Below are 26193 nucleotides of genomic sequence, written 5' to 3' on the forward strand. Positions count from 1 at the left end.
ATAGGTGTCTGGCTGCAAAATCCAGGAAAAGTGTTTTCTCTGGTGTGTCTGGGTATATTTCATCTCAGGATGGGCTTTCATCAGGCTTGACATCAGGAACCCAAACTCAGAGCCCAGGCAGGGGGACCTCTGTACCCTTCAGAGCTAGAATTAGTTATGGAGGAGGACGGGTCATCCAGAGGGCCTGTGGTATAGGTTTTCGGGACAGTAGAAAGAAACCATGCTCTGAGAGAGACTTAAGGTCCCCAGATGTGGAATCTCCTTCTGATCGTCAGCAGGCAGCTGGAAGACCCTCAAGGGTTGGCTGGACTCACAGTTGGCCGAGTTCATGAGCAGCAGCTTGCCCTGTAAGGAGAGGTGGCAGCGTCCGTCACCAGTATGCCTCTCCCTCCAACCCCCAGGTTTGCACTGAAGGGGATTCTCAACCATTCATGCTGAACGAGGGCCCATGCCCAGAGCGGTCACACTACCGCTCTTTCCAAATGATACCTAAGTATTCGCTTCTTGTTGCCTTCTATTCACTAGACTGTGAGCTCCATGAAGGTGGGGACTGTATCTGTTTATCTGCAATTAGATTGGGGTGGTCTCAGACTTGGGGTGGGGCCAGTGCTCCCCAAAGGTCTGAGTGGAGATCTTGGGAGAAGCTACAGTCTCTGGTAACCTGGAGGTTTGGGTGACGTGGCGGGGCCCAGCCTGCTTATAGGGGTGCTCTCTGCTGCCCCAGCGCTCTTGGGGGACAGTAAAGGTCATCATAATGTGGTCACTTCTAAGTGTTCTCAGAACACATGCAGGCCTCACTGGGAGCCCCAGTCAGGGGGCCTCTTCCAGCCATTTGCCCTTCCCGAGTCCTCCTTCGTGGATGGATGCAGACACTCACCCATGAGGCTTTTCAACAGTTTCACATCCAGCTGCCTGAGGATTTCACTGATCAGAGGACATACCTGGACCACAAGCACGGAGAGAAAGGTCAGATCAGGGGCTGGGAAAAGGAAACTACAGGGCCTGTGGCTGGAAACTTAGACACCACTGGATTTCCGTACGGAATCATGGCAAGAGTGGTTTAGCTTTCTTGTACTGAGCACCAACTGCATGCTAGGGGCCACACACAACACTTCCATATTTTACCTCCCTGAATCCTCATGACATCTCCATGAAATAGGGATCGTGATGGGTTCCATGCTACAGATGGAAAAACTGAGGTGCCAGCGGTCTAAGTCACTTGCCTAAGGACACACAGCCAGTAGATGGCAAAACTGAAAATTTTCATTGAAATCTTTCAAGTTCTAAAGCCCAAAGTTTGAAACTCTTTGCTAAATGGCCAATATATATGCCCTGACCCTCAGACTAAAGGATGCCCAAGGCAAAAATATTTTTCTCAAACTTACCTGACTTTCTAACAGGTGTGGGATAACTTTTCCCAGGTTTTCTCTAAAATTGTGGAGAAAATGTTTCATATTTGGTGAGATATCTCTAGAAAGGAAGGTAGATATACGGAACAAATAAATACAGGCTAGGTGCTATGTGTTGAGCACACCTCACACAGTCATTTAATCCTCAGCCAGCCCTATATACCGTGTTTCCCTGAAAATAAGACCTTGCCGGACCATCAGCTCTAATGCGTCTTTTGGAGCAAAAATTAATATAAGACCTGGTCTTATTTTACTATAATATAAGACTGGGTCTTCAATATAATATAATATAATATAATATAATATAATATAATATAATATAATATAATATAATAATATAATATACCAGGTCTTATATAATATAATATAACATAATGTAATATAATACAATATAATACCAGGTCTTATATTAATTTTTGCTCCAAAAGACAAATTAGAGCTGATTGTCTGGCTAGGACTTATTTTCAGGGAAACACAGTAAGAGGTATTATTGTCAGCAGTAGTCAAAGGAGCAATTTAGAGAGTGGTGTGATTTGCCCAAGGTCACACAGCTAGTTACTAAGCGCTGATTAGATTAGAACCAGGTCAGCAGAGCTCCAGAATCCAGTCTTTCCCCTGCACTGTCTTCTCCGTGAATGTCTGGCAAGATTGAGGCACCCAGTGAACATCTGATGAATAAATAAATGGACATCCACTGAGGTCTTAGTTGCTTTCAGCGTTCTGGAATTACTGAGAGAAATCAGACACAAATCAATCCACAGTCTGTTGGAGTTGACAGACTTGGTCAGCCAGAGTCTAGATCTTCATTTAGCTCTATTTTTTCTCTCTTGTTCACTACTGTATCTCTAGCGTGAAGCATGCTGTGCCTAGCACCTAGCAAGTTCCCAGTAAATGTTTGTTGAATGAATGAGTGATGAGGAGGAGCTTAGAGAAGAAGGGAAGGGCATGCCAGGCAAAAGGAGCCACATATGCAAAGGCACAGTGGTGTAAAACGCACGGTGTGTTGATGGAGAGGTGGATCCTTCAGAGAGACTACAGGGCAAAGGGCTGCAGAGTCGGGCAGGGGAGAGGGGAAGTAGGACCTTGAGTGACATCCAGGAATTCGCTCTTCATCTAGAGCGAGAGAGAACCATTGGGAGATTCGGAGCAGGGGCTGGGGGACATGACTAGATTCCCGCGCTAGAAAGTTAATTCTGCTGCAGGAGGAGAATGGAGTAAAGGAGGTGAGGTTCAGTCAGGGAAAGCTGGAGGAGGCTCCCTCAATGGTCCAGGAAGTGGACCATAAGCCTGGAAAGTGGTTGTGGGGATGAAGAGAAGGGAGCAAGCGGGGGCTTCCAGGAAGTCACTGATGGGAGCCAGTGAAGATGGGCTGCGGGAAGTGAGGAGGAGGAAGAGTCTGGTTTCTGGGAGGGTGGCAGGGCCATCACTGGGAAGGGATGCAGGAGGAGGAGCAGATCCTGGGGAAAAGGTGAGATCTCTTTGGAGCTCCTCCAGGAGGAGGTGGAGACATGTAGTCACAGCGAGGGCAGGGCAGGAAGGGGCAGCTGGGACCTTACTCAGTGAGGACCGTCGTGTGGATGCTGCTGGGCTCCACGAGGCAAGTGCCTATCACCAGATCCCTCCGGCAGAACTCGTCTTTCTCCAGCCAGGACTCCACAGCAAGGTTCATGCGTGCATGTGTCTTTGCGATCTTGTTATTGAAGAGCCTTCTGGGGATGAGAGAGAGGCGAAGGAGGGGAAAGGGCAGGAGACAGAGAGAGGTAGGAGGTGGAAGCGGCCAGTGTGAAGAGTGGCTCCCCGTGTGGACAGCAATGTCCACACTCTGAGACCTTTCAACAAACCAGCCCAGTGTTGCCTGCAGTCAGCGATTAAGGAGAAAACTGCTCTGAGCCAGAGTGGCTTCTGAAAATCCTTGAAATAGACCAGATTAGGGTCCTTTGCAAATTCAAATGTTGAGAATTCATCTTATTAATATTTTTGCCTTTTAGCTGCAGCCTCTCTTTCCTTGTGGGGCAGTGAATGTTGAGGATAGTTTGAACAGGAGAAGGGAATGGTGATAAGATACAGCATTTCTCTTTTTTAAATAACTGTAGTGAGCTCACAGGGGTTGAAATGAGCAAATGACCTGCCTCCACTGATCAATCATTGCCATTCACATTTTAGCTGAAGGAACCAAGGCTCAGAGACTTTACCAAGTTCACATAGCGAGTGAATTCGGAAACGAGGATTTGAAATCAGGTTGGCGTCAGAACGATCTGGGTTCTCCAGGTTGCCAAATTCACCCCCAGCTGCCAGGTTCCCAGTGAGGAGGAAGAGCCCCTCTCAGACCTCACTTCTGTAGGACTCACAGGCTCAAGTCAATGTCAAATTCAAGTGAGATGTGTGCCAAGAACCACTCCTTATGGGAAGATATCTGGATTCCGCCATCGTCCAGCTGAATGTTGGTGATGTTGATGCTACACAAGGAAAGAGCAGAGGGGCAGAGGGGTGAGGGACCTCAGACGTCAAGGCCTCAGGCTGACAAACAAGGCTAGCTCCCCTATAAAGAGGGCTTGGCCGTGGGTTGGAGTCAGAGCCTTTCATAGATGCTCTGAAGGCAAGAACGACCTGCAGGAGCCCTGGGCTGCAAGCTGTACCCGAGTGTCCCTAACAGTTCCACACACCTGATTTGTGTAACCCACAGCCAACAGCAGACCCAGACCCTGACCTGTTCTCACACCAAGCCTCTCCTGTTCAGTAGATAGCCCCACCATCTGCCTCGGTGCCCAGGCCCAAACCCCAGGGCTGTCTTTGATTTCTCTCCATCCTTCACCCCCCCCCCTCCGCCATTCAACCCATCAGCAAATCATGTTGTTGACTCTGCTTGCAAAATGTATCCTGAGTTTGGCCACTTCCCACCAGCTCCACCATTTTCACTGGATCCAGGTCGCCATCACTTTCTGTCTAGAGATGCTCTAGCTTCTCTGGGCTCCCAGCAATGGTCTTGGTGTCTCTATCGATGGTTCTCCAGGTGGCAGCCAGAGGGGCCTAGCTCCCCTCTCACTCAGCACTCTCCCCTGGTTTCTTACTGCTCTCAGAATAATATCCAAACTCTATACTCTGGCCCCTTAGAACTGCAGGGTCTGGCCCCACCTGCCACCTTGCTCACCCAGCCACACAGGACTTTTTCTCTTCCTCAAACACACCAATCTCTTTCCTACCTCAGGGCCTTTCCACTCACTGCTTCCCATGGCCCTCACTTCTTCATTCAAGTTTCTACCTAAGGGCTACCTCTTTAGAAAGGTCCTCCTGATCTGATCAGTCCCCTCACTCTTACCCTTTACCTTGACAGATTTGTCTTCATGAAATTAGTTATTTACTTTCGTGGTCTAGCTCACTAACTAGGCTTAAGATTCCAAAAGACAGTATGTCTTGTTTACAGCTGTATTCCCAGTACCCCGCCCAGGTCCTGGTACATACTAGGTACTCAATGAATAGTTGTAACTGTTGTTTAAGGCATGAATGAAGGGAGGTGATTGTGGCTGCACCCACCAAGGGATACCCTGCTGGTGAGCATCAGTGTTCATTAAAATGGGGAGAACGGGGGATTCGAGTCAGAGAGAAGGGAGCCCTAGGGCACAACCAGCTGGAATAATGGTGGTGTGGTTGAGTAGCTTTGAGACTGGGAAGCTGGAGAAGCCTACATCCGTCAAGAGCAGGGAGTGGAAATCAAGGTGAGCAGGACAGGCCCAGTTCTGTGAGGTTGATCATAGCTACCGATGGCTACGCATCCTCTATGTGCAGCAGAAAAAGTTCCCAACCACTCCGGAGGCAGGGACAATTATTATACCCATTTCACTGATGAGAACTCAAGCTTGAAGCTTAGACAGCTCAAATGCTGTGCCCAGAGTCACACAGCCCTCAAACAAGAGGGAGGGATTCAAATGTGTGCCTCTCGTCCTGGGTTCCTTTGGCACTGCAGATGTTTATCCAGGGTGTGCTCTTGGTACTTATGTTATATATCAGGCCAGCATGGTCCGGCAATTTCCCCAAGGTTGGTGGCAGTGCCAGCATTTAAATGAAGAAGCTCTTACTCCCAAGCCTTCACTTTTAATTACTCTGTTATGTTGCCTCCCCAAACCACCCCTTGTATTGGGCCTCACATCTCCTCCTTCCAATCTTCCTTCCTTCCCCCTGCCCAGGCCTTGCACCTTCATTCCCCAGCTCTGCCCTCTGACCCAGAGCTCTAGAAAGAATCCCAGGGCCAGGGATGGGGTTCGGGGTCTCACCTGCCTTCTTGCTGCTGCTGGAGGTTCATGCCGCTGATTAGCCAGCCTACCATCCATGGGGCCACCTGCCCCGAGGCATTCATGCTGTCCAGGAGGCGGATGTTCTGGATTTGGTCCTCTATGTTATGCTTCAAGAGGCCCTGTGCAATAACTAGAAATGGACCGGGGACATTGCATCATGTCATGGCGACAGTGGGGATTTGGAGTCAGGAGGCCTAGGTTATCGGCTGCTTCATCCACCTCTTGCTGAATGCTTGGTGCATTCAAACTCTACCCTCAACACTGAGATCCATATTCTTCACCTGAAATTACACTCTACAGGTGTGATGTGACATTCCTGCAGAGTGTCTGGCAAGCAATAGCTGTTCTAAGGAGATATTATGGTTGAAAGTTCCCCCGGTGCTGTATCTCTGAGTCTGGGGTGTAGAGTCTAACATACAGGATATAGGTTACAATAAATGTTGGTTGAAGATTAAAATAGGTGGGAAAATAAGGAAAGAATAAATGTAAGTCCTCTCACTCCGTGCCCAGAAATAAACTGCAGGACTGAGTAGAGCTCCCAGCAGAAAAGAATGAATTTCAAAAGGGAAGGGAATTTTAAAAGCCATGGACATGCTTAATTCCTACTTCGCTTGGCTTCAGATTCTCCTGCCCAGGATGGGGGCCCAGTTCTGACAAATCTCAGAGCTCACCACAGGGCACATTTATTTTACTGACTCGACCCTTTCTATGGTCAAGACTCGCACTGAGAAGTATGGGTTACTGCATGCCAGCAGAAATCATGTTACACCTTGCCCTCCTTCCTCCAGGGCCAGCTCCCAGACCCCTTTAAAGTACCCCATGCTTCTGCTGCCTGCAAACAAGAAAGTGTGTCTGGAGTCACAGATCTGGGTTCAAATCCTAGCTTTGTCACCTCCTCAGTCTTGATTTCCTCATCTATATAATAGGGGCAGTATTCATACCAAGCTGATAGAATTCTTGTGAAGAATATTGAAAGCACTTATCCAAAGAATATTGAATATCTCGTGGGTGTCAGGCCCTGTTCTGGGCACTGAAGACACAAACCAGTTTTCTGTCTCGTAGGAAAGACATACATACATTAACCACAAATTTTCAAAGATAGAGTGAAACTATAAGTATGTCTAGAACTCTTAGTAACTCTTGATTAATGGTAATAGTAGCACTTGGCTATTTGTGAGCAGCAGACATTAGTAGTCAACAGTCCGATAGCCATCCATCCATCTATCTATCCATCCATCCATTCATTCATTCATCCATCCTCCATCTATCTGTCTATCCAATATCCATCCATCCATCCACCCTTTCATCTATTAATTCATCCATCCATCCACCTATCCATCTGTCCAATATCCATTCATCCATCTATCCATCCAACCTTCCATCCATCTATCCATCATTCATTTCACCCACTCATCCATTCATCCATCCATCCTCCCACCCTTCCTTTCATTCACCCACCCTATCATTCCCATCTGAACCCTCTTTTGATGCTGGCACTCTCTCCAATTCCACATGAAGCTGTTGAGTATCTGAGCTATTATTGCATGGTGACTCTTTCAGGTTCAAAGTTGGCATGTGATTCAAGTTGGTCCTGTCAGACTAAAGAGAAGATCTTATATTTCATGTTTGAGAAGGTTTCTTTGTCTTTCTTCTACTGGAAAGGAGCAAGACAGCTTATAGCTCAATGGCTACTGGCTACCGTTTTCCTACCATAATGGGAATCAGCAGGCTGAGGATAAAACCGTGATGATAGCAGAGCTAAAATATGGGCAGAATGTAGTTCTGAATGGCAGCTTTGAGCTGCTGATTGATTCAAACCTGGAGCTTGCCCTACCTATGACTTTCAATTACGTGAAATAGCTTGAGTTGGGTTTTCTGTTACTTGTGGCTAAACACCCTGATACATGAGAGATGGTTGTAGTGATATTCACAGTTGGAAAAAGCACTTTGTACATATTTTCCTTCATTTAAGACTCAAAAGCAGCCCCACGAAATAGCACTCTGACTGCACTCATTGTACAGTTGAGGATACCTGGACCCACAACTGCACGTCAATGTATTTGATAAACTAAATGACAAGTTGTGATGAGGGAAAATGAGAAACATTGATTATCTAAAAGCATTTGATATAGAAATAGTAATTGAAGATTTCATTCCCCAAAAGTTGTTTTTTTAAAATATTCTCCCCCATTGGAGTTTCTATTTCATATATTTTTTTTAATTGGTGAAGGGGAACAGGACTTTATTGGGGAAGAGTGTGTACTTCCAGGACTTTTTTCCAAGTCAAGTTGTTGTCCTTTCAGTCTTAGTTGTGGAAGGCGCAGCTCAGCTCCAGGTCCAGTTGCCGTTGCTAGTTGCAGGGGGCGGAGCCCACCATCCCTTGCGGGACTCGAGGAATTGAACTGGCAACCTTGTGGTTGAGAGCCCACTGGCCCATGTGGGAATCGAACCATCAGCCTTTGGAGTTAGGAGCATTGAGCTCTAACCGCCTGTGCCACCGGGCCAGCCCTCCCCAAAAGGTTTTGATCTAGATGGTTTTATGGAAGAGTTTTACCAAACTTTTATGATGAGGGAATTATAAAAGAAAATAGAAAAAGAAGATGCCAAATTTGTTTTACGAGGCTAGGACAACTTGCCTGGCTTCAAGAGCAGTATGAGGAAAGAAAGTTACACATCAATTTTATGTATGAAAACTTTGCTAAAGTCCTAAATAAATCATTAGCTAACAAATCTAATAGCTAATAGTACATTATAAAAAATATCAGATTATATTATAAAATATATTTTAGTACGATATATATATAAAATATATATTTAGTATGATACATTATAAACACATTATAAAATAGTGCTTTATAAATATATCATTATAGTATAATATAAAATGTACATTATTAAAAATCTTATTTATTCCAGAAATGTTAGGATAGGTTCAACATCAGATAATCTACTAATAGAATTTGCCACATTAGAAGAAAAAAATAGATTAATTTTTAGAAGCAAAAAAACATTTGTTAAAGACCAATGCTGATTTATTATTAAGAAAAATTCAGAAAACTAGGGATATAAAGGGACTTCCTCAATGTGATAAAAACTATATTCCAAAAACCTACAGAAAATATCTTGCACAGCTGAGAATTCTAGAGACATTCCCCTTCCTATCAGAAACCTTTGCTATACTGCAAGACACGAAAAAGGCACAAGAAGTGTAACGTTTAGAGGAGAAGAGATAAAACAGTTACTATTTGCAGCTGATGTAATCTCCAGGTAGAAAATCCAAAAGAATAAATAAGACAAACTATTAGAACTAATAAGAGGTCAGTAAGACTTTTGGATAGCAGATTAATTTTAAAAAATCAACAGCTTTCCTCTCATTTTCACCACCAATACCACGTAGAGAATATAATAGGAAATTAGGTAATATTTACTATGACAACAAAAACTATAAATTCTCTAGGAATTTGACGAAGCATGCTAAAACAGTTATAGGGCTTTAAAAGTCTATTAAGTGATATAAAGTAAAATTTGAATAAATTGAAAGATGTACTAAGTTTGTGATTGGGTGACCTAACACTGCAAAAATCCTAATTCTCTTTAACAAACAAATTCAGTGTAATCCTAATCAAATTTCCAGATTTTTTTTTTTAGGAACTCAACATACTCTAAAATTTCATTTGGAAGAATAAAGGTCTATCAGCTAAACCACATTCTACAAAGATGTCGTATTTAAAATATGTTATCGATACAGAAACAGTTACACAGGCACAGAATACAGAGCTCAAAAGGGAATCCATATGTTAGGGAACTTGATAATTTAGTAGAATGGAGTGAAAAAACAGACTCATTATATGGGGAGAAGTGAGGCTGATCTCTAACTTATATACGTAAACGTACATAACGATGGCCTCCAAATGGATTAAAATTCTGCATGTTACAAAAAAAAAGCAGTCTGGGGTAAGGACAAGGCTTAAGATTGATCAAATACGAACCATAAGTTGCAATCTGGTGAGTTTGAAAATATTCGTGTTCCCTGAAGGACCTACCAACAATGTCGATAGATGACAGTTTGGGAGAAATGTTAGCAATGTTTACATCTGACAAGGGACTAATGTCAAGAATAAATTAACATCTCCTCAAATCAAAGAGGACAAAACAACAACAACAGATAAACAAGGAAAGCAAGTAATAAAATGTACAAAAAACAAAAGCAGTGAATTCAAAAAAGTCGAAATGGTTGACAAAATCATTATGAGACGCTCAAACTTCCCACTAACCAGATAAAGTCAAGCTAAAACCATTAGTTATCATTCAACTGCACATCGGATTGGCAAAAATTACAAAGATAGTGTCATGTACTACATTGTGCCCCCAACCCGCAATTAATATATTGAAACCTTAACCTCCAATGTGATTGTATTTGGAGAAAAAGCCTTGAAGGAGGCAATTAAGGTTGAATAAAATAATAAGGGTGGGGCCCTAATCCAATGGGACTGGTGTCCTTAGAAGAAGAGAGCCTCCAGAGTGCATCCTGTCTGTGTGCACATAGAGAGGAAAGGCCGTTGTTAGGACACCAGCCAGAAGGTGGTCACCTGTAAGAAGAGGGGTTTCACCAGAAACCAACCTTGTGGGCACCTTGATCTTGGACTTCCGGCCTCCAGAATTGTGAGAAAATATCTATTATTTAAGCCACCTAGTCAGTGGAATCTTGCTATGGCAGCCCAAATAGACTGAGACAAACGGATACCCTCCAGTTTTGGGAAACATGGGCAAACAGATATGCTTGTTTATTACTAGTGCAGTTATTGATTGCAGACTGGTGCAGGCATTCTAGAGTGCAATCTGGCAGTCTTTAATTAAATTGAGTTTGCATCTGTCCTAGGGCCCAGCCATCTCCCTTCTAGGTAGCTATATCCCAGAGAAATTCTCTCATAGGTCCTAACAGGGACACATGCACGGATGTTCACCTCAGTGTAGTTTATAATGGAGGAGGGGAGGGAGTTATAGTCAATTGAAGCATCCATCCCTAGGGAAATGGCCAAGTGGTGATGAAGTAGATGAAATCTCATGGACTTCTCTGCACCAGTCTGAAGACCCAGATGTCAATAGCATAGTGTCCAGTGAAACCAGCCCCAAACAATGAGATCTATATGGCAATACCATTTATGTAAATCAAAGCACTGCATATTTTGATTTACAAGGATATGGGCTTATTTAAACACATATATTAAACACACTGTAGTGCAGGGCCTTCCAAGAGGAGGGGAATGGAATGAGAACAAGGAACATAACATAAAATCAAATAAAAGAGGGGCATTGTCATGATTCTTGATAATGATGATGTGCTATAAATTGGTGTATGATCAACTGAACCTTGATTGTCTGTACTTGAGGTCTAAGAAAAAAGGAAGTGAGTAAGTGATTGACCCGAGGTCACCCAGCAAGTCAGTAGTGAGGCACAGATGATGCCTTTCACACACCCCTGGTGACAGCGGGCAGAGCATGGGCTTAACTTACTTCTTGCCAGGGTGGACTTGCTGTCCGTGTGGGCCTTGGTCAGGCCAGGCCAGGGCTGCTTGTGCAGGTCCAAGGACAAGAAAAGCAAGCTGAGGAGGACCAGGAGCCTCCAGAGTGGATGCATCTTGGGTTCTGGGACTTGCGGTTGTCAAGAAGAGTCAGACAGAATCCAGGCAGATGGCTGTGGGGGTGGCCTGTGGGATGGATGGACTCATGGTTTTCTATAGGAAGATGACACGAGAGTTACGCCCAGCATGCTGTGGTTCGGTGTTGTGATGGGCTTTGGAAGCTGCTCACATGATGAAGGCAGCAGGTGGAACCCTGGGGGAGACCAGGGCTCCAGCAGGAGGCCTTGTTGCTTGGAGATGCCCAATAGAGCCCACTGTTGTGTCATCGATCAGGAATCCTCTCCAAGACCCAGCACAGGCTAGATGTTGGTGACTCTTCAGTGAATGAATGAATGAAGGAATGAATGGGTGAGGATGGCTAATCCCAGGCTCTCCAATTGGACGAGGACTTTCTTAAGGGCAAGATCATCCTCAAAGCCTACTACAATGCTTGTTTGCCAGAAACTAAGTGCTAGTGAATGTTTGTTGGGTGACTAAATGACAATATATGAATGAGTGAGGATGGCTTACCTCTGAATCTCCCACCAAATTATCAATTTCTTTAGGCAGATATGAGTCTAATTAATCCTCATATGTCCAGTGCCTCCCATGTTTACCCCATGGCAATTACTAATGAATGCTTGTTAAATGAAACAAATGAATGAATGAATGAATGATTGGCTGGCCGGCTTATGGTTTGTGAATCAGATTTTTAGGAGGGGGACGGAGAATCTTAAAGCCAAAGCATTAGGTTTACCTTGTACATGCTCTAGTGTTGGGGGTCAGAGAGAATTCAGTTCAAACCTCCCTGTCTTTACCATCTCTAGAAATGCCACTGCGATCCATCCAGTTGCTCCATGCCCAGCCCTTGGAAGCCCCTCGACTCCTCTTTCCTCATCTCCCACAACCCATCTGCCAACACATCCAGAACCTGACCACATGTAACAAATCCTTTTCAGCCATTTTGTCCTGAACTATTGCAGGGATGTCCCATGTGGTCTCCTGGCTTCTTTCCTTGCCCACCTACAATCTCTTCCACACAGCAGACTGAGCAATCATTTTAAGACATAAGGCATGTAGATCATGTAGTGGGTGGCCATGTAGGGTGCTCAATAGCCACAACCTGCAGCTGGGAAGAACAACTTTGAACCACATCCCCTGGCCAATAAGCAACAATGAGCGGACAGAACCACAATCAAAGGAGAAATAAGCCGGCCCAAGGAAAGTTTCTAAAGTCCTACATGCATATTAGTTAAAAGAGTTGTCTTATAAGTAATTTCTCCTCATTATCATAATAAAAACTCCCCTAGTGGATATTTAAAATGCTAAGGAGACATGTGATACATGATTTAGCAAGTAGGTGCACTGCTCAGACAGACGCAGTGTAGGACCCCCCTCAACATACTTTGGGGAGTGAAAAAGGAAAGAGGGAGGGGTGGCCACCAACCCCAAGAGATATAAAACCATGGTACCTGTAAACCTGGGGAGCCACATCCATTCTCTTTTGGAGTGTGCTCCCTTGTTGCATCAAGATTTTGCTTTAATAAACCTTTCTCTCTGTAAAACTGTTTCACCCACTCTTGTTTTCTGCCCTGAGAGGGATAAAGACTCCTGTGCCAGTAACAGTCAGACCTTGGCAGTCCTCTGCTCAAAACCTTGCAAAGTTTCCCACTGCACACAGAGCAAAAGCCAAACTCTACACAAGGCCTCCCTGGCCCTGGAAGGTCCAGGTGTTCTCTCTCACATCACCTGTTACCATTCTGTCCCTTGTCTGCTTCCCTGCAGTTGCCTAGGCCCCAGGCATCTGGGTGCCTCAAATCAGCTGCTGTGAACTCTGAGACAAAGGCGCTTTTCACTTTGTGCTTTTTCCCCAGGGTGTGGAGGAGATGCAGGGACCTCTGCAAACTTCACAGAAGCCTGGGAGCCAGCCATCTTTGGCCACTTGGCTTCTGATTTTGTAAGAGATCCTCCTGGAGGATTACTTCAGTAGGATGACTTTTCCGATTTGAAATCCTCTTTCAGGGTTCATGCTCCCCTCAGGGATATTTGTAGACTATCAATTACTTTGAAATTTACTTTTCGAGTCTTCCTGGTCTTGTGTAACCAGTTGGGATTTTGTTATTTTTTTTGTAAAGAAAATTGGAGAAGAATGGGCACTGTTGGGAGGAACGAACCTGTCGTCCTTGACTCTTTGGAGGTCTGGAGGTAGGGGTAAGGTGTGGGCTGTCAGTTCCACCCCATCACAGGTTGTGGTTTTCAGGGCCACCAGAAATGGCGACAACGAAGAAGGTATAGACTTTCGGAGTCTGGTGTCTGACAAGGTTGCAGGAAGGCCCTGCTCCGGGGAGAGCCCTGGATTTAGAACCAGCTTGATGCATGCTCACTTGGGAGTTAAGAGTGTGGGCTTCTGAGTCACAGAGACCAGGCTGGAACCCTGGCTGTCTCTCTTGGCAGACTCAGTTTCCAGGTCTGTAGAAGGAGGGAGCTAGTAGTGCAGAGCTCAGGGCTGTAGTGAGGATTAAAGGGAATCACACTCAGGGCAATGCTCACAATCTGTGTTGCTATGACCACCGTTGTCCTCATCCTCACCTCTCTGAGCCCCCAGCTCCCTCAGCTGTAAACGAGGGAAGCTGGCGGAGTGAATGACGCCAAGTACGAAGAACCCAGAGATGGTGCCTAGGACACCAGAAGTGCACAGCGCATCAAGGAGTCACCTCTGGAGTACATTTGCAAGTGAGAGCACCGCTGTTTTGGCAAATCCAGCAGGCAGGAATTACTACTGGGGGTCTGAATGGCAGCCATGGCCATGATGGTCCAGAGCCTGTAGGGAGCTTGTAGACTTCTGATCAGATGGCGGGCTTTGCTCTTGTTCGTGCAACAAACAAAGCAACTAAAGTCATTTTGTGCTGATTAAGTGCCAGGTGCCACGGGCTCTGTGGATCCAACAGAGAGTGGCCAGGCAGCTCCCTCGTCCTCACGGAGCTCACATACCCATGGGGAGACTGATGGTCTTCCACTGTCCCTGCCATGAGCATATGGTTATGAAATGTGGCCCTGCATGAGGGTTTGCGGTGGGAGGTGCTAGGTAAGGGCACAGTGAAGGGAGACCAGGTCAGTGGGGAAGGGGGTCATCAGAGAAAAGACCTCCCTGAAGAGGTGGAGCTTGGGCTGACATTTCGGGAAAAGGCTACAAGTTAGCTGGGTGCCCTCCCCACCCAGAGAGGACAGTGGAGCAATGAGCAGCACTACTCCCTAAGCAGCTACCTACAAAACTACGTACAAGGACGGTGGCACTGACATCCATTAGATAGGCCTCATTCACTGGGCCTGCTCTGTGTGTGATCTCATTCCACCTTCATGCCGCACATGAGGAGACAGGGAGCTAGAGAAACCCAGCAGCCTGTGGAGCTCCCAGCCTGGACGAGGCCGAGTTGCCATCCCAGCTGGCTGTCTTGCTGTCCCCAGAGTGGGGAGATGCTGTTTCCTTAGGAAGATAGAGATACCAGATATCCCAAACCTCATTCATTACCAATCCCCTTTGCTGTTTCAAATAATTTTCCTTAAAACAAGCTTCTTTACCTTTGGGGAGGGGGCATTTTGAAAATGAGATGAAAACTTTGGTTTGTCTGTTCAGAAAAAAAAAAGGTCCTTAGTTAAAAAATGTTTCTCACAGTAGCAGGGTTTCCATAGTTCTCCTAAGGTGTGCCCACTGACACAGGGTAAGACCCCTGCTCTTCTAGTGAATTGGCTTCCAAGAAGTGTGACTTGGCTGAATATGTATTAACCATTTATTCAACCATTCTTTCCCGAGGGCCTGCTGTGTGCCAGGCACTGTGCTTGGCTCTAGACACTAACAGATGCCCTGCATCTCTAGCAGCTTACAGTCTGGTGAGAGGATCAGAGCAAGATGAAATAAACAATGCAAGAAATAATCACAAATTGTATTAAGGGGAAAAGTGGAATGAGATTGGGCAAAGCAAGGAGGCCACTCTAGACAGGGTTGGGGAAGGTCTCTCGAGAAGGTGACATTTGAGCAGAGTCCAGGAGGAAGAGGTGGAGATGGCCTTGGGTGTATTATAGAGAGAGGGAGGGTGTGCCTGGCAGAGGGAACCATAGAGGCTAAGGCCCTGAGGTGAGAAAGAGTTTGGCAAGTTAGAGGAACAAAGGAGACCGATGTGGCTGCGTTTAGTGGGTGAGAAGTCCCCGTAGACACCCCAGGTCATGTCCATGGCTCCTGGGAGCAAAAGTCCAGCACTGTGGGAACAAGGAAGCAGGAGCCTCCCCTGGCCCCATCGAAGACTGTTAAGGCTTCTGCACACGAGTGCCCTCCGTGGGGCTGGCAGCTTCGCTCCCTCCCTGGGTTTTAAGGCACTCCTGGTCCCCAGCCAAAGGCCAGAGGTCCTCAAACTCCAGTGGGCAACAGAATGGGTAAAAGCATAAAATTCAGATTCCTGCCCCGGATTTAGTAGGGTCTGGAGCCTCTTCTCAGGAATGGGGTGCATTATTAATTTAAGAAATTTATTTATCCCATCCTTAGTAGAAATATATAACAATCATAGAGGACTAGAGACTGGAACTTTAACCCAAAGACAAATGTCGTTAAAAGCAGGAGTGGGGTGAGAGACGCATGGGATCCCTTTCTACCTGGAATATTGGGTTTGACAAAGGATGACGATGACACCTTGTCTGGATCCTGGGGAGGCCTGGAGAGGGTGAAGGGAAAGTGGAAAAGCAGGAACTTCTGGGGGCATGCAGAGTTTTGGAGGAGATGGGTGGTGCTTGTAAAAATGCAGATTCCTGGGCCATCCCTGAACAGTTGAGTCAGAGTTTCTGGAGGTGGCACCTGGGAATAAGCTTAAGGGGGGATTCTGCTGCACAGGGTGCTTGAGGACCACTTAGCTGAAATAACAACGGTGATATCAGCTAACGTTTGTTGAGGGGTAACTGTGCTCAAGAGTCAGTCTAAGTGCTTTACTTGTAATCATTTATTTAATCGTCCACAGAGACCTTTGAGACAGGTACTGTTATTATTGGCCTCCCTTGGCAGAGGCACAGAGAGGTTGAATAGTACCCTTAAAGTCACCCAGATGGGGCAGGGTGGGCTGTGGCGGGAGCCAGGCAGCCAGACCCACAGGGCAGAGATCAGAAGAACTATTGCCCATTCCCTATCAACCTCCCATCCCACACCCCATTCCACTCCCTAACACCATCCCTCGCCCTCCGCAGACATTGCAAGGAGAGGCAGGAGGGGCAGCAATAGCATACGTATGCCAGGCTCTGTAGATTAACTTGATTCATTCTCCCAGTTACCCTGGAGGGTTGTGTTGTTACTGCCACATTTCACAAATGCAAAACCTGAGACTCAGAGAGATGGAGACACTTGCCCAAGGGTGCACAACTGGTAAGTGTGCAGCCAGGATTCAAAGCTGTGCTCTCTGGCTCTGTGGGCTCTATCTTGTCTCTGGGTAGGTTCACCCACAGCCCTTCCCTTGCCTTTCATCCTGGGCTTTGAGAGCCTGCCCTATCCAGTGGCATTTCCTCTCATACTCTACTGAGGCAACTAAAGACACTATGGAACATCCATGGCAAGTATCAAAGATTTTCATGGCGATCACTTCTTTGGCATAGGGAATATAATCAACAATATGGTAATAATTGTATTACCATATAGTGCCAGGTGGGTACTGTTGAATAACTGTAATGTACACCTGAAACTAATATAATATTGTATTTTAGCCATATATATATATATATATATATATATATATATATATATATATATATATTTCTTTTTTTTAGGTTTATTTAAATAATTTTTAAAAAATTTATTGGGGTGACAATTGTTAGTAAAGTTACATAGATTTCAGGTGTACAATTCTGTAATACATTGTCTATATCTCACATGGTGTGTTCACCACCCAAAGTCAGTTCTCTTTCCATCACCAATATTAGACCTCGTTTACCCTCTTCCAGAGCCCCTCTCCCCCCTTACCCTCTGGTTACCCCTAAACTATTGTCTGTGTCTATGAGTTTTTGTTCCTTCATTTGTTTGTCTTGCTCTTTTGTTGTTTTCAGTTTTATATACCACATATCAGTGCAATCATATGGTTCTCTACTTTTTCTGTCTGACTTATTTCACTCAGCATTATCATCTCAAGATCCATCTATGTTGTCACATATGGTACTAGTTCATCTTACCGCCGAATAGTATTCCATTGTGTATATATACCACAACTTCTTTATCCAGTCATCTATCGAAGGACATTTTGGTTGTTTCCATGTCTTGGCCACCATAAATAAAGCTGCAATGAACATTGGAGCACACATGTCTTTATGGATAAACGTTTTCAGATTTTTTGGGTAGATACCCAGAAAAGGGATCGCTGGGTCACATGGTAATTCTATTCTTACACACTGCCTTCCATAGCGGCTGCACTAATCTACATTCCCACCAACAGAATATGAGGGTTCCTTTTTCTCCACAGCCTCTCCAACACTTGTTACTATTTGTCTTGTTGATGATAGCCATTCTGACTGGGGTGAGGTGACATCACATTGTGGTTTTTATTTACGTTTCTCTGATGATTGGTGATGTTGAGCATTTATTCATATGTCTATTTGCCATTTGTATGTCCTCTTTGGAGAAATGTCTCTTCAGGTCCTTTGCCCATTTTTCAATTGGGTTTGTTGTTGTTGTTGTTGAGTTGTATGAACTCCTTGTGCATTTTGGATATTAGTCCCTTATCGGAGGCACTGTTTGCAAAAATCTTCTCCCATTCAGTTGGTTGCCTCTTTATTTTGTCGATGGTTTCTTTTGCTGTGCAGAAGCTTTTAAATTTGATATAGCCCCATTCATTTATTTTAGCTTTTACTTCCCTTGCCTTTGGAGTCAAATTCATAAAATGCTCTTTGAATCCAAAGTCCATGAGTTTAGTACTTATGTTTTCTTCTATGCAGTTTATCGTTTCAGGTTAGCTATATTTTAATAAAAATCTTAAAAAAATATATTTTTTTTCGGTAAGCTGTAATTGATCCACAAGGGGTAGTGAAGACTGCCGTTCTTACCATAACCATGAATGCTCTGGACCACAAGGGGGCAGGCAATGAATGGCTCTATCAAGCCCAGGATTCTACCTCTGGCTAGCAGAGATGTCCTCAGGAGGAAAGGAGGCAGGCAGGGCATTCCCAACGACCAGCCAGCCATTCAGAGCCACACCTGCCTTACATGTCAGTCAGTGGGGAGGCGGAAGTGTGCTTGAGTTCTCCTTACTATGTATGCACATCAGACCAGAATCCATCATAACGTACTAGAACAAGAAGAGTCAACAAAACCCAACACAAGCAGAAGCAAGGATGTAATAAAGCTCTAGTAGAAATTCATGAAATAAAAATAGAGAAAATCAATGAAATAAAAAACTGGTTCTTTTAGGAGATTAATACAATTGAAAAAACTCTAGACACACAGATTAGGAAAAAGAGAGAGAAGATACAAACGACCAATATCAGGAATGAGAAGGATGACAGTATTATAGACTTTGTAGATATTTTTTTAAAAAAGGAAACACTATAAACAACTTTATGTCAATAAATTCTACAACATAGATAAAAGGAACAAGTTCCTTGAAAACACGAACTACTAAAGTGTCTTAAGTAGAAATAGAAAACCTGAAAAGCCCTTTATCTGGGAAAGAAATTGAATTTGTACATAAAAACCTTAGCCCACAGAAAATTTTAGGCCCAGAATGCTTCACCACCAAAACACTGCATTAAACCCAAGATATTCCGGAAAATTGAAGAAGCGGGACTACTTATCAGGTCCTTCTACGAGGCCAGCCTTACCCTAATAATAAAACCAGATTAAGGCCAAATATTACAGACCAATATCCATCATGAACATAGAGACAAAAATTCTCAAAAAATATTAGTGATTTAAATATGACAATGTATAAAAAGTATAATGCATCATGACTATGTAGAAGTCTATCTCAAGAATGCAAGATTGGTTTAGCTTTTGAAAATCAATGTAACTCATCGTATTAACAAACTAAAAAAGAAAAATTGTATGATCATCTCAATAGGTGCAGAAAAAGCATTTGATAAATTTTCAACATCTAACTTTGTTAACAACTTTCATCAAACTAAGAACAGAAGAGAACTTCATCCAACTCATAAAAGGCAACTACACAAAAACTACAATTAACATCATACTTAATAAAGGAAAGACTGAATGCTTTTCCCCTAAGTTCAGGAACAAGGCAAGAATGTTTACTCTCACCACGTCTATTCAACATTGCTCTGGAGGTTCAATCTAGACAAGAAAAGGAATTAAAAAACATCTGGATTGGAAAGCAAGACATACACTGTCTGTAATCATAGATGACATCTTCACCTACATAGAAAGTTTGATGGAATCTACAAAAAAGTTACTAGATGATATTGAGTTTAGCAAAGTTGTAGGGTATAAGATCAATAAACAAAATCAACTGTATTTCTGTATGCTAGCAATGAACACTTTGAAATTGAAATTAAATCTATCATTTTTGATAACAATAAAAATATTAAATACTTTCAGATAAATACGGCAAAAAAGGTTTAAGATCTGCATACTGAAAACTACCAAATATTGCTGAGAGAGATTGTAAAAGACAGAGTTTAGCCAGGGCAGAGTCTGATGGGGGACAGCTCTGCCTGTGAGGAGTGCGGGGGTTTTATATTTTTCCATGCAGGACGTAGGGTGTTTGTCAGCTTTCAGGGGGGCTGCCATTACCATTGTCTTCTCCTGGGAACTGTTCTGTTCCCATCCATGACGGGTGTTTGTTAGTGTGCAGGGGGTTGCTGTTGCAACTGGAAACTGTTTTCTGTTCCTACCTATGGTGGATGTAAGGCGCTTGCCAGCTTGCAGGTGCAGTGCTAGTGAGGGGAGTTAGAGCCACACCGTTAATGTTTAAGCTTGTTCCTGCCAGCTTACAAGTTCACTCCTGTTAACTCTTTGCCTGGCTCATCCTGCCAGCTCTCAAGCCCACTCCTGTTAACTCTTTATTTGTCTCATCAGCTCGCTTGATACCAGCCCGCTGGTAGACACCAGTGTCGGATCATGGGCTATCAAATAACTGTGTGGCCACGACTACTCCTCATGAGCTGGGTATTGCCAGACCCAGCATATAAGCCAAAAAAGTCAGGTGAACCCAGGAGCAATCCATCATAAATTGGAAGTGTTTGTGTTCCTCTGAAATTCATATGTTAAAACATACCCTCCCCCCACCCCCACCCACCCCCTCCATGTGATGGTATTTGGAGGTGGGACCTTTGGGAAGTGATTAAGTCATAAGGGTAGAGCCCTCATGAATGGGATTAGTGCCCCTGTAAAGGATACCCCAGAGACTTGCTCGTTCCACCCTATGAGGACACAGTGAAAAGATGGCCATCTATAAATCAGGAAGCTGGCCCTCACTGGACATTGAATCTGATGTTGTCTTGATTTTGGGCTTCCCAGCCTCCAGAACTGTGAGAAATAAATTTCTGTTGTTATAAGCCATCCAGTGTATGGTATTTTGTTATAGCAGCTTGAACAGACTGAGACATATGCAAAGGGTGTGAATCTTTGTATTGCACACTAATGCCCACCAGAGAGCATTTACTCAGAAGAGGCACAAACAACCAACTGTCTGGGATGACTGAGCTAATAGATGTCAACCAGCTTCTGTCCTCAGCCAATGAAGTACTGGTCTCTCTTCATCAAAGAAAAATCTCCACTTATGCGGGACCTGGTCTTCGCCCCACCCATATTTACACTAGACAATTGGTCCCTGATATTAAAGTGGCCACTACTCTTTGGTTACCTATGAAGGTCGTGTCCATCTTGAATTTAGTTGACTTAAACATCCTTGCATCCACTGCCTTCAATGACTTTAAGGAAAAGTATGGATTTTCACTAACCAAAGTGGAAAGCTTTTGCTGTAGCATTAAAAAAAAATCAGAAGCAATATGATTTGGGAGGGATACCACAGTGGTGAATAAGGTATTCTGTTGGACCACAGATGGTAGAATCATTAGGGACAAAGAAGGCAGGTCCATATCAAGAATATGTGTCTATTACGTGTCTATTACAGTGATTAGAAATTACAGATTCTCTATCAACCAACCTACCTGGCTGAATGGTCTTGTGTCTTTCCCAGGGTGGGGTATATATAGGGGGTTCATCACTGGTCTTCGCTGTTGACAGATTCACACTCAGCAAGCAATGGGGGGCGTATCAGCCTTAGTGAGGGAAGCCCATGTTGCTGAGTTTCTTCACAGCCTTCATCCCGTCATCATCATCCTGAACCTGTCGTGACCTCTTAGTACATGGACTCATTGAGCAGGCACCAGTGTTGCTGGGAAGAGAGGATCACTGATGTTCACAGATATGTTATCTTGTTTGCCTGCTAATTGAGAACTTCTGCAATGGATGCCCGGTGCTGTCCCTTTAGGTGAGCTGTAAATATCTTTTCATGGTGCCCATTCCAAGAGATCCACCCATATGCCTCTTTCCCAGACTTCCTCATTACCAGTCTTCCTGTCCTGGTCTTTTAAAATCCCTGACCAAATTGTCAGACTGTTGGTCCCTGCCCATGAATCAGTTGGATCCATACTTCTGTCAGGTTTTGTTCCCAATGATATGGGCACCAAACGCACTGCTCAAATTCTTCCCAATGGGAGAATTTTACTTTACCCTTGCCTCTCATAGATACTCTGGCTAGGGGTTGAAATGCTGTATTCTAAACCTACTTCATTTTGTATCCATCATAATGCGCAGAACCACCTGTAAAATAAGCCCAATACTTTCTTCCTTTCATTCAACTATCATAAGGAATAGACACATGAAGCCAAAGACATGTGCTGAGGGATAAGAAGCAATGAAATAAGGAGTGTGACATTGTGACATACATAGAAGTGTGGATATTGCGATTTATTATATATATATATGTATATATACATACATATGTGTATATATATATTGTGTATATATATACACATACATATATACATATACATATACATATACATATACATATACATATACATATACATATACATATACATATACATATACATATATATATATATATTGCTCTTTGTCTACTGTTCTGGGCACATAACTCCTAAAATCCCTATAATTTCCTATTTAAGAACCATAGGGCTGACTCTGGTTGGTGAACACACAATGGGATATATAGATGATGTAATACAGAATTGTACACCTGAAATCTATGTAACTTTACTGACAATTGTCACCCCAATAAACTTTAATTTAAAAAAAAAAGAACCATAGGGGCATCTTTTGCTATAATACTTGGTCTTCTGTCATTGGTTTCTGAAATAGTTCCAGAGCCATAGAGGTGATAGAGGTATCTTACAACACACAACTAAGTTTACAAGAATGAGGTGACTTTGGGAAAGGCCCTAAGGATGGGGGATGTTTGCTGGGGAAACCAGCCATGTGATAAGAGGGTTGGAACTTTCAGTCTCACTTCCCTGATCTCTGGGAATGGGACAGATGCTGGAGGGCAAATCAATCACCAGTGATCAATGACTTATTCAATCACGCCTATGTAGTGGAGTTTCCATAAAAACCCAGAAGGAGAGGGTTGGAGAGCTTCTGGGTTGGTGGATACTTGGAGGTGCAGGGAGAGTGGTGGACTCCTTGAAGGTATTGAAGCTCTGCATCCCTTCCCACATACCTTGCCCTATGCATCTCTTCCATCTGGCTGTTCCTGAGTTATATCCTTTTATAATAAACTGCTAATCTAGGAAGTAAACTGTTTTCCTTAGTTCTATGAGCTGCTGTCGAAAATTAATTGAACCAAAGAAGGGGGTCATGGGAACCTCTGATATATAGCCTGCCAGTGAGAACCACAGGTAACAACCTGGATTTGTGATTAGCATCTAATCAAGACTGAGGGAGTGGTCTTGTAGGACTGAGCCCTTAACCTATGGGATCTGATGCTATCTCCAGATAGGTGGTGTCAGAATTGAGTTAAATTGTAGGACATCCAGCTGGTGTCACAGGATGGCTTGATGCATGGAACACATACATTTGGTGTCAGAAGTGTCAGAATTAGTGTTTTAGTATTCAAGGAGCATGGTGTGTGTGTAAATAAAAACAGTAATGTGTCTTTTCTTTACAAGGAGTCAAATACACGTGAGTCACCTACTCATACAAATTACTTGTGACTTCAGACCTGCTTAGGTCCAATCTCTTCTATTCCAATAGATGAAGGATTGCTGCTGTGCATGCCCAATATTAAGGCTTCATAGATCAGATTACACGTGGTCCATGAAGGATATCTCAGGTTGCGTAGTTATTTGATGTTCCATGGTTAGATATTCATCTCTACCAGAATGAGTTTTGAGGAGGATGGGCATCACCTTGCAAAGAAACTGCCCCAGCTGAAGTTATTACAGAGTAATCAAGAAATGGAAGGCTAGTCTCTTCAGAACTGGGAGGGTGGGAGACTTTTGTTGGCAATGCAAACTCAGAGTCACTCTGGAATTCAAGATTCTGAGCTTTGTTTGAATTCACCCAGATGTTCCAATTCCAAGTCTTACCGCCTCAATCCTTCCCAATTGATGCCTTAACTTTTACAGTAACAACTTGGTGAGGATATGGATTTAACTTACACTGTAATGATATAACCCCACAGCTAAATTTTATTTCTGATTTTCTGTAAGATCAGCCTTGCAACTACAAGAAACACATAATTATTTTAGATTCACCATAGAAACACTCTGCTTGTCTGAGTGCCATGCAGATTTATCCTTTGATTTCTGTAAGTACTCCAGTTTACTCAGAAGCAGCCATCCCCTCCCACAGTCCTTGTGGACATCATGAATGCCATAATGGTCAAGTGCAGCAGCCACCAAGTTCCCTAAAACAATTACTTCAGAAAAGTACTTTATCACAATTCAATCAGAGGTGCTAATTGGATTACTAGTGATGCCACGGCATGCCACGAATCACTATCATTTCATTTTTCACTGGGGAAAAAAATCTGAGCATTGTATTAAAGCCCAAGGATATGACCAAACTAATTTTGGAATGCCTCCTTTAAGGGTCTTGTTCTTGGAATTGCTCTTGGGACCAAATACTGTATCAGTCAGGGTCTGGTAAAACAAAACAAAACAAAACCCCACATATTTATTTTAAGAAATAATTTAATATGAAGAAATAGTTAAATAGTAGTAGAGGACTGAAAAGGCAACAACGCTGAATTATTACATAGATAGTAGCTGTAAGGAATAGCTAGCTATCAACTCTAGGGCTTGGGAGCAAAGAGGCGATAAGAATATACAAACTTTTAGAAAGGAACCTGAGGAGATTATCTTCAGACGTCCGAGGAGGAGACACTGCTCAGCTGGTTCTGGTACCATAGGATCTTGGAGGCCAGGGCAATATTCTGAAGGGGCATGCTAAGGCTGGATTGGGGAGTGTTAAAAAAAGAACAAACTCATAAATTCAAACAAACTTTCCCTGATTGAGTGAAGTACCATTGTTTGTCAATGCTTAGAAGAATAGTTAGCAAACAGGAAAGAGGGGATTTCTTTTCTCCTCTGGCCTTGCAATCTCCCCCTAGTAATCCCTATTGGGAGACCCTAAGAAGGAGCAAACCAGCAAAGAAGATGTGTGGTATGCAGAGTCCCAGACCCATCGTCACAAAGCAGAGTACAGAAGGATGGAGTTGGAACCAAGAGACGAAAGCTTAATAACCGACATAATTTATTTAAAAGAGTAAGTGATGTAAGATATGTGAAATGCACAGAAAAGTGCCAGGCATGAAGCAAGGTAGTGATGAGAAAGAAAAAGAGGAGGCGGAGCAGGTGGGGAGTAGGATTGGAGTAATATCCAAAGTGTTCATTGGTGATGACTTGAGGAACATGAGCACGGAATAAGGGTTTATTGGTGTTGGGTATGAAGGAAGTCATAGATAACAGAGGGCAAGTTATTTGGAAGAGTTGGAAGAAGAAGCCAGATTATCCCAAGCTGAGCAGTAGATGAAGGTGAGGAAGTAGAAGTGAATAGCAATGTCTTTTGAGACATTTGGTGGTAAAGGTAAGACAAATGGGATTACCAGGGTCAAGATAAGCTTTTTCCCATAAACCACAACTATGTAGACTGCTCTTGCCTGAAGGCACTTAGATGATGAGATCAATATTCTCACTTCACAGTCTGGTCAAGAGGGGGGAGCTACCCAAAATCACAGAAACACTTCAGAAAAACACCTCAGACAAGACAGGAAGCCTTGTTCTTTAGCTTTTGGTAAAATCTAGGCCAGAGTGTTCAGGTATTTGAAAGGTGAAATTAACCCAAGCATCCTATCCCACTGTGGGGGCGGAGCCCCAGAGAGTAGTTTCCAGGCTCTCAGCCTCACATAGACAGGTGCTGGCTCAGGTAGTAAATGGCCAACTGTGATTGCATGGCCATCAGCTGTGGCTAGTTGGCCGTCAGCTGTAACCAGTGAGCCATTGGCCACAATATAACTGCTGTGGCTACGAAGAAGAGAGAGAAGAGAAAAAAGATGGGGGCTAGCAAGAAGATGGCGGCTGGGCTGGCAAGCGCGGATGGCGGTTTGTGGACAGTGTGGGTCCAGCCTCCAGTGAGAGTATAGTGCCGCCAGAGAGAATATAGTGGTATGACTCCCCTACCTATGGCTCCTTGTGTGTTCCTTTTTGGCCTCACCATATCCTGCGTTCTTGTATGGGGAGTGGGAGCAGAGACCCTGCAGGCCTCCCCGCATGACACCCACCTTCCAAACTTTTCTCATCCTGACCAGACTCACCACTCTGGCTATTTTTGCCTCTGCCCACATGGAGCTATGGAAGCAGGACAGTCCACAG

The 26193-nt window shown here is 44.0% G+C and overlaps 1 protein-coding gene across 1 annotated transcript; it reads right to left on the reverse strand.

Moving 5' to 3' along the window:
- Positions 1–171: 171 nt before the first annotated feature.
- Positions 172–11336, reverse strand: BPIFA3 (BPI fold containing family A member 3). The gene is made up of 7 exons (XM_074317344.1): positions 11213–11336; positions 5678–5828; positions 3758–3865; positions 2966–3115; positions 1386–1470; positions 837–941; positions 172–345 (listed from the first exon to the last, which is right to left on the reverse strand). Exons 1-7 carry the CDS (start codon positions 11334–11336, stop codon positions 172–174), a joined length of 897 nt encoding a protein of 298 aa, XP_074173445.1.
- Between the last annotated feature and the right edge of the window lie 14857 nt (positions 11337–26193).

The sequence above is a fragment of the Rhinolophus sinicus genome, linkage group LG13 (assembly GCF_036562045.2).
Source record: "Rhinolophus sinicus isolate RSC01 linkage group LG13, ASM3656204v1, whole genome shotgun sequence".
NCBI classification, from domain to species: Eukaryota; Metazoa; Chordata; class Mammalia; order Chiroptera; family Rhinolophidae; genus Rhinolophus; species Rhinolophus sinicus.